Genomic DNA, 13,267 nt, shown 5'->3' with positions numbered 1-13,267 from the left:
ATACACTGTTATACCATGAGTTTTTACTTCTATATGTATACTGCATCAAGTATACTTGTATTTAAAGTAAATACACTGTTATACCATGAGTTTTTACTTCTATACGTAAACAGCATGGAATATACTTGTATTCAATGTGAATACACTGTTATACCATGAGTTTTTACTTCTATATGTAAACAGCATCAAACATACTTGTATTCAATGTGAATACACTGCATCTAACTGTTATACCATGAGATTTTACTTCTATATGTAAACTGCATGGAATATACTTGTATTCAATGTGAATACACTGTTATACCATGAGTTTTTACTTCTATATGTAAACAGCATCAACTATACTTGTATTCAATGTATATACACTGTTATACCATGAGTTTTTACTTCTTTAAGTAAATAGCATCATATATACATGTATTCTATGTGAATACACTGTTATACCATGAATTTTTATTTCTATATGTAAACAGCATCAAATATACTTGTATTCAATGTGAATACACTGTTATACCATGAGTTTTTATTTCTATATGTAAACTGCATGGAATATACTTGTAATCAATGTGAATACACTGTTATACCATGAGTTTTTACTTTTATATGTAAACAGCATCAAATATACTTGTATTCAATGTGAATACACTGTTATACCATGAGTTTTTACTTCTATATGTAAACAGCATCAAATATTCTTGTATTCAATGTGAATACACTGTTATACCATGAATTTTTACTTCTATATGTAAACAGCATCAAATATACTTGTATTTAATGTAAATACACTGCATCTAACTGATATACCATGAGTTTTTACTTCTATATGTAAACTGCATGGAATATACTTGTATTCAATGTGAATACACTGTTATACCATGAGTTTTTACTTCTATATTAAACTGCATGGAATATACTTGTATTCAATGTGAATACACTGTTATACCATGAGTTTTTACTTCTATATGTAAACTGCGTGAAATATACTTGTATTTAATGTGAATACACTGTTATACCATGAGTTTTTACTTCTATATGTAAACTGCATGGAATATACTTGTATTCAATGTGAATACACTGTTATACCATGAGTATTTACTTCTATATGTAAACATCATCAAATATACTTGTATTCAATGTGAATACACTGTTATACCATGAGTTTTTACTTCTTTAAGTAAATAGCATCAAATATACTTGTATTCAATGTGAATACACTGTTATACCATGAGTTTTTACTTCTATACGTAAACAGCATGGAATATACTTGTATTCAATGTGAATACACTGTTATACCATGAGTTTTTACTTCTATATGTAAACAGCATCAAACATACTTGTATTCAATGTGAATACACTGCATCTAACTGTTATACCATGAGATTTTACTTCTATATGTAAACTGCATGGAATATACTTGTATTCAATGTGAATACACTGTTATACCATGAGTTTTTACTTCTATATGTAAACAGCATCAACTATACTTGTATTCAATGTATATACACTGTTATACCATGAATTTTTACTTCTTTAAGTAAATAGCATCATATATACAAGTATTCAATGTGAATACACTGTTATACCATGAGTTTTTATTTCTATATGTAAACAGCATCAAATATACTTGTATTCAATGTGAATACACTGTTATACCATGAGTTTTTATTTCTATATGTAAACTGCATGGAATATACTTGTAATCAATGTGAATACACTGTTATACCATGAGTTTTTACTTCTATATGTAAACAGCATCAAATATACTTGTATTCAATGTGAATACACTGTTATACCATGAGTTTTTACTTCTATATGTAAACAGCATCAAATATACTTGTATTCAATGTGAATACACTGTTATACCATGAATTTTTACTTCTATATGTAAACAGCATCAAATATACTTGTATTTAATGTGAATACACTGCAACTAACTGATATACCACGAGTTTTTACTTCTATATGTAAACTGCATGGAATATACTTGTATTCAATGTGAATACACTGTTATACCATGAGTTTTTACTTCTATATGTAAACTTCATGGAATATACTTGTATTCAATGTGAATACACTGTTATACCATGAGTTTTTACTTCTATATGTAAACTGCGTGAAATATACTTGTATTTAATGTGAATACACTGTTATACCATGAGTTTTTACTTCTATATGTAAACTGCATGGAATATACTTGTATTCAATGTGAATACACTGTTATACCATGAGTATTTACTTCTATATGTAAACAGCATCAAATATACTTGTATTCAATGTGAATACACTGTTATACCATGAGTTTTTACTTCTTTAAGTAAATAGCAACAAATATACTTGTATTCAATGTGAATACACTGTTATACCATGAGTTTTTACTTCTATATGTAAACTGCATGGAATATACTTTTATTCAATGTGAATACACTGTTATACCATGAGTTTTTACTTCTATATGTGAACTGCATGGAATATACTTGTATTCAATTTGAATACACTGTTATACCATGAGTTTTAACTTCTATATGTAAACAGGATCAAATATACTTGTATTCAATGTGAATACACTGTGATACCATTAGAATTTACTTTTATTTTTAAACAGGATCAAATATACTTGTATTCAATGTGAATACACTGATCCGGAGAAAAGGCGACATAAGAAAATTTAGCACATTCGTAATACAATACGCTCAATTTTCCCTCCATGTCTTTGTATCCCTTTCTTATAAGTAGCTCATTTTTTTCATGACAGCTGGCCAGACTCTGTACAAAAAGATACCTGTGACATTTCTCCCTCTGTTTTGTTCTCCTGTGTTTCTTCCTCAGATAACGTCAGCCTGTGTGATTTATGTTACAGATGTGTTTAACTCTCCTTGCTTAATACCTATCTTTCTTTCTAGACTTGTGTGTGTGTGTGCATGTGTGTATTTTGACTCGTCGAGATAGTCAATCGCCTAGTGATCGACTGGATCACCCAGGTATCCCTCGTTGAAAATGTTATGCACTGTTTCTTTTCTAATCGCCTATTCAACCTAGGCACTATCTTAACATCGATAGAAATATAATCCATCCAAGTCTCGATCTGAGTTTATTGACTCCGCACGATCTTTAAAGCCGATCCAGAGCTCCAAAACATTTTGGTCCTTCGAACCGGAGCTGCCGTCTTATTGAAGAGATCAATTCCAGTCAAATTGTAGATTCACAGTTTCTTCTCGCTACAATTAGGATGGCGACTGAAAACGCAAAGAAGGTCCTTACCCAGGTTCTCACCGAGGAAGAGTTTACTATAGCGATCAGGAAGAGAACATCAGCCCGCATGAAGATTACCGCAACGTGTAACGCGACTGAGAAAGCCATACAAGGGGTCAAAAGGAGCTATCCAAGGTCTACTAAAACGTTTGGATCAACTACTGGCGGACGCCGATGAACTAAACAATCATTTTGACGGCCTTTTAGAGGATACGGAAGCCGAACGTCAGGAAGGAATCCACCTCAGTTATGTGGAACGTATTGGAACGACAACCGACAAGGCCACCCTGTATTTCGCCACTTTGAGCGATGAAGCTACTAGTGTTCACACTGCCCGGTCATCTATAGGAGTTACTTCCGTCACTTCATCTGAAGCCGCTAGACGTCAGACTGCGAGAAGAGCCGCAGACACAGCTCGACAAGAGGCTGAAGCAGCGCAAGAAGCGGCAAAACGAGCACAATTACAAGCAGAGGAGGCTCGAGCCGCAGCATTAGCAGCCGAAGAGGAACTCCAGTTATACGAAATAGAAGACATTAATTTAGATGATCCAGTTCCAGACGCAGTGCAGCAATGGCTACGATCACAACGAAAGCAGAACACAAGTCCCGCACCACCAAACCCTGACGACTGGATCGATCAATATGCAGCCGGAAAATTAAAACCCTTTCGAGGAGCAGGAAACCGTTCGAACTCGTCTGTAAGAGCAGAACTGGAACCTTTCAGTGGAAAGGCCCTCGACTGGTTTTGTTGGATAGACCTATTCAAAGCTTTGGTGCATGAAACAACAAAGTTAACGGGAGAAAAGCTTGCGCTACTAAGGCGACACTTAAAAGGAGATTGTTTGGACTTTGTCCATGGACTGGGTGGAGGAGAAGAGGCCTACATCGAGGCTCTGGTACGACTGAAACAGTCGTGCGGGAGAAGAGACGTGATGCGAGCAGCCCACATTCAAGCGATTGAGAAGCTAGAATGTAAACCCGATCCAAATTTGTTTCGAAGATACGCTGAGAAGATTAGAACCCATTTATTCGATTTGAATCGTATCGGAGAGACATCCAGTACGGATATTATCGAGAGAATCTGCCTGAAGCTACAACCACTAGACCGATTAGCCTGGAATGCGGAAAGACGGGGCGGAATGGAGAAGCGGAGCCTGAATACCTTCGGCACCTGGCTCTGTGATAGAGCAGCCGCCTATCAAAACGCCTACAGTCTAGCAACAGAACAACTTACTGGAGCAGCACCTAAAGCCACCTTCCCTCGACTAAATGCCCGTGTCAATCAAATTTATTCAAAAGGAAAGGAAGGAGTTTTTATGAAAGGCTCTTCACGTCCATTTTGTTTTAAGTGCAAAGGTGAGCATAAGTTAGAAAAGTGCGAATCCTTTTTAGCTTTGGAGGCGTACGAGAGATTTCGTTTCTGTATGCGTCATCTACTGTGTTATGGATGCTTAGGACCGAAACACTCCGCTAGAAACTGTAGCCAAACCAAGCCATGTGAAGAAGACGGCTGTGGCATTCCTCATCATCCGCTGTTACACGACAGATCTAGAGCGACAAAGACTACCCGAACTGCAGTCGCAAGAACCATGGATCAAACAAGCGCGGACATAGCGATGGGAATGTTTCGACTAGAGGTGCTGGATCGCAACGGAATACCAATATCAGCCAACGTATTCATAGACGAAGGGAGCAATTCATCCTTGATGCGGCAAGGATTTGCGAGAGCTCTCAAACTCGAGGGCAAGCCTCAAGTATTAGCAGTAGAAGGCGCTGGCGGAGTCATCAGTCACTATCAATCTCAGGAATTAAGCATCCAGATTCGCACTACTTCCGGACAGGTTCACGTGATTAAATGCTCAACTTTGCCCACCGTTGCCAGCCCGACCCCAGTTACAGATTGGCCAGCTTTGATACCCCACTGGCCTCATCTGAGAGATATTCCGGTAACGAAAACTGGTGGACGAGTGGACCTTTTAATCGGCCTGGATTATGGTCAGCTGACTGCAGCGATCGAGTCTAGGATAGGAGAAAGAAATGAGCCGGTCGCCAAACGTACCGTTCTTGGCTGGATAATTCGAGGAGTTATGGGAGGAATTCCGAAACCAGATGTAGTTCGTTCCCACACGATCTTTAGTTCCGTACTCTTAGAAGATCTGGTCAGAGAAATGAAGAGGTTTTGCGACACCGAAAATTTCGGGACAGAATTCCAGTCTCCAGGAATGTCCGAAGAAGATCAACGGGCCATCTCCACACTCAGCGATCAGACCAGAAAGCTTGAAGTTGGCTACAAAGTGCCAATACCTTGGCGTAAAAATGAACCAGATCTCACCTGTAATCGACAAATGGTGGAAGATCGTTTCCGGAACCTTACGAAACGATTTGAACGAGACCCAGCTTTCGAGAAAGATTACAGAGCAGCAATGAAGAAAACCCTAGACAAAGGTTATGCCTCCCGACTGACGGATGCAGAAGCAAAAGAAGCGCGATATTTTCTATCGCACCACGGTGTCTATAAAGGACCGAAGCTACGAGTAGTTTTTGATGCAGCGGCCTCGTACAAAGGAAAATGCTGGAATGACGCCATCATAAGTGGTCCAGCGCTTCAACCATCACTGCCAGCAGTACTGATTAGTTTCCGTGAAGGGGAAGTTGCTTGGTCATCCGACGTAGAGGCTATGTTTTTTTTTTTTTTGGCAAGAACCCGCATCTACCGACACCATTGTTTGCCGAATGGACCGTTTACCTTTTGGAGCCACCTGCAGTCCATTCGTAGCGATTCAAACGACTCGCAGAGCGGCGACGGAGGCAAACGCGCCAAAGGAAATAGTAGATGCTATTAAGAAGAAAATGTACGTGAATGATTATTTGGGATCAGCACCCACTGCTGCCATCGGGCTCCAAGAAGCCATCGCGGTAAAAGATGTTTTAGCCTCGGCCGACCTTCACCTGCAAGGATGGAGATCCAACTCTAAAGAATTTATTGAAGAAATCCGTAAGAATATGAAGCCCGCAAACTCCCCGACTCCCTCTCTAATATCGGAAGAAGAAAACGGCAAAGTTCTCGGAGTGGCGTGGAATTCAAAAACCGACACTTTAGGATTTCAGGTGAGCGAGCTAGAAAACTTGGAATATACCCGCATGACCATTGCCAGCAAGGTAGCGAGCGTTTTTGACCCGCTCGGCACGGCAGCTCCACTCATCGTGAAAGCTAAAGTCCGGCTACGAGAACTTGGGACGAGAGGATTAAAATGGTCCGAAAGAATTTCAGAGTCAGACCAAAGTTGGTGGGAAGAATGGTTTGCGACCGCACAACCGCTTTCGGATTTCAGTTTCAGTCGGTGTTTGTTCCCAAATGAATCAGAAATCGAAGAATTTCAACTACATGCGTTCGGCGATGCTTCCGAAGAAGCTTATGCAGCCGTCATATTCCTATGCCATTAATATCGCGACGGCCAAGTTCGTATTTATCAATTAAAAGCCAGCACAAAGCTTTCCCCCAAAAGGGTTATCTCCGTGCCAAAACTAGAATTAAACGCAGCTCTGTTAAGCGCACGCCTGATTAATTTTGTCCAGAGCTGCCTCAGCCGACCAATCTCCAAGAAGTTCTTCTGGACGGACAGCAGCACCGTACGCAACTGGATCCGTGCTACGGCATCCTTCTATCAAGTTTTTGTCGCGAATCGGGTCGGAGAAATTCAGATGCTGACTGAACCCGAAGAATGGAGATTCGTCCCAGGAAAGCTCAATCCGTCAGACGATGCAACTAGGTCAACATTGGGGGAAGAAATCCTTTCAGCACGTTGGATGAACGGGCCCGAATTTCTCCTACATTCTGAAGTCGATTGGCCGAAAGACCTCCCCTGGATGACTGTAGCGGACGAGATGAGAGCGTGAAAGACTTATCAAATGAAGATATTGAGCGTGTACGATTGGTCTGATTTGCCGATAGACAAAACAAATTTCTCATCCTTTCTTAAACTAGACGACAAGGCGCGAAGTTTGCTAAAACGATGCCAGCAGGAAGTCTATGGCGAAGAAATCCAACTCCTCGAAAAGGGAAAGCCTTTACATAAGTCATCCCCTATTTTATCACTGCATCCGACTCTGGGAGACGATGGCCTGCTTCGTCTCGGTGGTAGGATTGGCAGAGCAAAATTACCTTATGATGTCCTCCATCCTCCCCTGTTACCCGGTCGACATTCCCTCACAGAGCGCATAATCCACATTTTTCACGAAGAAACTCATTACGCCGGAACCGATTATCTATTCCCCCAGATCAGTCAGCACTTTTGGATTGTGAAGGGTAGAGAAGTAGTGAAGATGATTCGACGGCTATGCCCGGTCTGTATTCGTGGAAGAGCGACACCTGCTGGACAACTGATGGGAGATCTTCCGTACGTACGTTTAGACTCGTACACCCCTCCCTTCTCTCATATCGCCATAGACTATTTCGGACCGATAGAAACCAGCCCTGGTCGGAATCGGATAACGAAGCGTTACGGGGCACTCATTACATGTCTAGTAACTCGAGGTGTTCATCTAGAACTAGCAGAATCTCTCTCGAACGACGACTTCATTCTCGTCTTTCGCCGATTCATCGGACTATACGGCAGGCCCATTTCTGTTCATTCTGATAATGGTACAAATTTCGTAGGTGTTGAAAGGGAGCTGAACACGCTAATAAAGAATCTTAAAGAGAACGAGGAAATTCGACGTTTCATAAAAGAAAAGGGAATTGACTGGCGATTTCAACCTCCTCGTACTCCTCATTTCGGGGGAGCCCATGAGAGTTTGGTACGTTCAACGAAGAAGGCACTGTATCGAGCTCTAGAAATCGAAAGGGGAGGTCTTCGTTTCCCGACCGATGAAATGTTACGTACCCTCCCGTCGAAAGTTATCGGATTACTCAACACTCGACCGTTAACTTTCGCCAGTTTGGACCCCGAAGATTTTCGACCTCTCACCCCTAACGATTTTCTAAATCGCCCTTCTACATTATATTCACCTCCAGGAAACTTCAGCGACGCGTTACAAAGAGAGAGATTCCGCTATACTCAACGTATGGCCCAATTATTTTGGGATTTGTGGACAAAGTTTTACCTTCCTTCCCTCGTCGAGAGAAAGAAATGGAAAGAAGAAAAGCCGAATCTCAACATCGGAGACGTGGTGATGATTATCGACTCCAATTTACCAAGAGGACAGTGGCGGATCGGTAACATCGTGAAAGCCTACCCTGGCGATGATGGTTTAGTACGTGTGGTGCAAATTCAGACGGAGAGCGGAACTTATGACCGAGGCATCCATCGGGTCTGTTTATTGGAAAAGGCCACGGCGACTCCTCCTGAAACCAACTTAACTCGCAACCCGACCACGCACCAGATGAAGACGCAGAACTGCCTATATTTAAGGTCATACGCTTTTCCCATTAACTCATCCGGTTAGATCCGGATTCGGGGAAGAATGATCCGGACAAAAGGTGACATAAGAAAATTTGGCACCTTCGTAATACAATACGCTCAATTTTCCCTCCATGTCTTTGTATCCCTTCCTTATAAGTAGCTCATTTCTTTCATGACAGCTGGCCAGACTCTGTACAAAGTGATACCTGTGACATTTCTCCCTCTGTTTTGTTCTCCTGTGTTTCTTCCTCAGATAACGTCAGCCTGTGTGATTTATGTTACAGATGTGTTTAACTCTCCTTGCTTAATACCTATCTTTCTTTCTAGACTTGTGTGTGTGTGTGCATGTGTGTATTTTGACTCGTCGAGATAGTCAATCGCCTAGTGATCGACTGGATCACCCAGGTATCCCTCGTTGAAAATGTTATGCACTGTTTCTTTTCTAATCGCCTATTCAACCTAGGCACTATCTTAACATCGATAGAAATATAATCCATGCAAGTCTCGATCTGAGTTTATTGACACCGCACGATCTTTAAAGCCGATCCAGAGATCCAAAACAATACACTGTGATACAATGAGTTTTTACTTCTATGTGTAAACATGATCAAATATACTTGTATTCAATGTGAAAAATACTGTTATATTATGAGTTTATACTTTTACATGTAAACAGAATCAAATATACTTGCATTCAATGTGAATACACTGTGATACCACGAGTTTTTACTTCGATATGTAAACCGGATCAAATATACTTGTATTCAATGTGAATACACTGTTATATTATGAGTTTATATTTCTACATGTAAACAGAATCAAATATGCTCGTATTAAATGTGAATACACTGTTATATTATGAGTTTATACTTCTACATGTAAACAGGATCAAATATACTTGTATTCAATGTGAATACACTGTGATACCATGAGTTTTTACTTCTATATGTAAACAGAATCAAATATACTTGTATTCAATGTGAAAACACTGTGATACATTGAGTTTTTACTTCTATATGTAAACAGGATCAAATATACTTGTATTCAATGTGAAAAACACTGTTGTATTATGAGTTCATATTTCTACATGTAAATAGAATCAAATATACTTGTAATCTATTTGAATACACTGTCATACCACGAGTTTTTACCTCTATCTGTAAACAGGATCAAATATACTTGTATTAAATGTGAATATACTGTAATATTATGAGTTTATACTTCTACATGTAAACAGAATCAAATATACTTGTATTCAATGTGAATACACTGTGATACAATGAGTTTTTTCTTTTATTTTTAAACAGGATCAATTATACTTGTATCCAATGTGAATACACTGTTATATTATGAGTTTATACATCTACATGTAAACAGAATTAAATATACTTGTATTCAATGTGAATACACTGTGATACTACGTGTTTTTCCTTTATATGTAAACATGATCAAATATACTTGTATTCAATGTGAATACACTGTTATATTATGAGTTTATACTTCTACATATAAACAGAATCAAATATACTTGAATTCAATGTGAGTACACTGTTATATTATGAGTTTTTACTTCTACATTTAAAAAGAATCAAATATACTTGTATTCAATGTGAAAACACTGTGATACAAAGAGTTTTTACTTCTATATAAAAACAGGATCAAGTATATATGTATTCAATGTGAAAAACACTGTTATATTATGAGTTTATACTTCTACATGTAAACAGAATCAAATATACTTGTATTCAATGTGAATACACTATTATATTATGAGTTTATACTTCTACATGTAAACAGAATGAAATATACTTTTATTCAATGTGAATGCACAGTGATACCACGAGTTTTTACTTCTATATGTTAACAGGATGAAATATACTTGTATTCAATGTGAATACACTGTTTTAATATGAGTTAATACTTCTACATGTAAACGGAATAAATATACTTGTATTCAATGTGAATACACTGTTATATTATGAGTTTATACTTCTACATGTAAACAGAATCAAATATACTTGTATTCAATGTGAAAACACTGTGATACAAAGAGTTTTAACTTCTATATAAAAACAGGATCAAATATATATGTATTCAATGTGAAAAACACTGTTATATTATGAGTTTATACTTCTACATGTAAACAGAATCAAATATACTTGTATTCAATGTGAATACACTATTATATTATGAGTTTATACTTCTACATGTAAACAGAATGAAATATACTTTTATTCAATGTGAATGCACTGTGATACCACGACTTTTTACTTCTATATGTTAACAGGATGAAATATACTTGTATTCAATGTGAATACACTGTTTTAATATGAGTTAATACTTCTACATGTAAACGGAATAAACATACTTGTATTCAATGTGAATACACTGTTATATTATGAGTTTATACTTCTACATGTAAACAGAATCAAATATACTTGTATTCAATGTGAAAACACTGTGATACAAAGAGTTTTTACTTCTATATAAAAACAGGATCAAATATATATGTATTCAATGTGAAAAACACTGTTATATTATGAGTTTATACTTCTACATGTAAACAGAATCAAAGATACTTGTATTCAATTTGAATACACTGTGATTCCACGAGTTTTTACTTCTATATGAAAACCGGATCAAATATACTTGTATTCAATGTGAATACACTGTTATATTATGAGTTAATACTTCTACATGTAAACAGAATCAAATATACTTGAATTCAATGTGAATACACTGTTATATTATGAGTTTATACTTCTACATGTAAACAGAATCAAATATACTTGTATTCAATGTGAATACACTGTTATATTATGAGTTTATATTTCTACATGTCAATAGAATCAAATATACTTGTATTCAATTTGAATACACTGTGATACCACGAGTATTTACCTCTATATGTAAACAGGATCAAATATACTTGTATTCAATGTGAATACACTGTAATATTATGAGTTTATACTTCTACATGAAAACAGAATCAAATATACTCGTATTCAATGTGAATACACTATTATATTATGAGTTTATACTTCTACATGTTAACAGAATCAAATATACTTTTATTCAATGTGAATGCACTGTGATACCACGAGTTTTTACTTCTATATGTTAACAGGATGAAATATACTTGTATTCAATGTGAATACACTGTTTTAATATGAGTTAATACTTCTACATGTAAACGAAATCAAATATACTTGTATTCAATGTGAATACACTGTTATATTATGAGTTTATACTTCTATATGTAAACAGAATCAAATATACTTGTATTCAATGTGAATACACTGTGATACCACGAGTTTTTCCTTCTATATGTAAACAGGATCAAATATACTTGTATTCAATGTGAATACACTGTTATATTATGAGTTTATACTTCTACGTGTAAACAGAATCAAATATACTTGTATTCAATGTGTACACACTGTGATACCCCGAGTTTTTACTTGTATATGTAAACTGGATCAAATATACTTGTATTCAATGTAAATACACTGTGATATTATGAGTTTATACTTCTACATGCAAACTGAATCAAATATACTTGTATTCAATGTGAATACACTGTTATATTATGAGTTCAGATTTCTACATGGAAACAGAATCAAATATACTTGTATTCAATGTGAATACACTGTGATACAATGAGTTTATACTTCTACATCTAAACAGAATCAAATATACTTGTATTAAATGTGAATACACTGTGATACCACGAGTTTTTACTTCTATATGTAAATAGAATTCAATATACTTGTATTCAATTTGAATACACTGTGATACCACGAGTTTTTACCTCTATATGTAAACAGGATCAAATATACTTGTATTCAATGTGAATACACTGTAATATTATGAGTTTATACTTCTACATGTAAACAGAATCAAATATACTTGTATTCGATGTGAATACACTGTGATACAATGAGTTTTTACTTTTATTTGTAAACAGGATCAAATATACTTATATTCAATTTGAATACACTGTTATATTATGAGTTTATACTTCTACATGTAAACAGAATCAAATATACTGGTATTCAATGTGAATACACTGTGATACCACGAGTTTAAACTTCTATATGTAAACAGGATCGAATATACTTGTATTCAATGTGAATACACTGTGATACCACGAGTTTTTACTTCTATATGTAAACAGGATCGAATATACTTGTATTCAATGTGAATACACTGTGATACCACGAGTTTTTACTTCTATATGTAAACAGGATTAAATATACTTGTATTCAATGTGAATACACTGTTATATTATGAGAGTATACTTCTACATGTAAACAGAATCAAATATACTTGTATTCAATGTGAATACACTGTGATACAATGAGTTTTTACTTTAATATGTAATCAGGATCAAATATACTTGTATTCAATGTGAAAAACACTGTTATATTATGAGTTTATCCTTCTACATGTAAACAGAATCTAATCTACTTGTATTCAATGTGATTATATATCGAAAGTATCTACTTTCGACCCTAAGGATGTAGACGAAGTATATTCTAGCTCTTTCAAAGTTTTCTTACCTCACCCATGCAACGCCCCCTTTTCCCCAGACTTTTTCTAGCTCTTACGGTAGA

General features: G+C 36.6%; 2 protein-coding genes across 2 annotated transcripts; both read left to right on the top strand.

The window, feature by feature from the left end:
• The first annotated feature begins 5,336 nt into the window (after window positions 1–5,336).
• LOC123467542 lies at window positions 5,337–6,693 on the top strand. Its single transcript, XM_045167408.1, has 2 exons — window positions 5,337–5,889; window positions 5,951–6,693. Exons 1-2 carry the CDS (start codon window positions 5,337–5,339, stop codon window positions 6,691–6,693), a joined length of 1,296 nt encoding a protein of 431 aa, XP_045023343.1.
• A 465-nt stretch (window positions 6,694–7,158) lies between these two features.
• LOC123467541 lies at window positions 7,159–8,694 on the top strand. The gene has a single exon (XM_045167407.1). The coding sequence runs from the start codon at window positions 7,159–7,161 to the stop codon at window positions 8,692–8,694; it is 1,536 nt and encodes a 511-aa protein (XP_045023342.1).
• The last annotated feature ends 4,573 nt before the right edge of the window (window positions 8,695–13,267 follow it).

The sequence above is a fragment of the Daphnia magna genome, unplaced genomic scaffold (genome assembly GCF_020631705.1).
Source record: "Daphnia magna isolate NIES unplaced genomic scaffold, ASM2063170v1.1 Dm_contigs190, whole genome shotgun sequence".
Classification (NCBI taxonomy): Eukaryota; Metazoa; Arthropoda; class Branchiopoda; order Diplostraca; family Daphniidae; genus Daphnia; species Daphnia magna.
The sequence above is the reverse complement of the archived record's forward strand: the minus strand, read 5'-3'. Positions and strand labels throughout refer to the sequence as shown.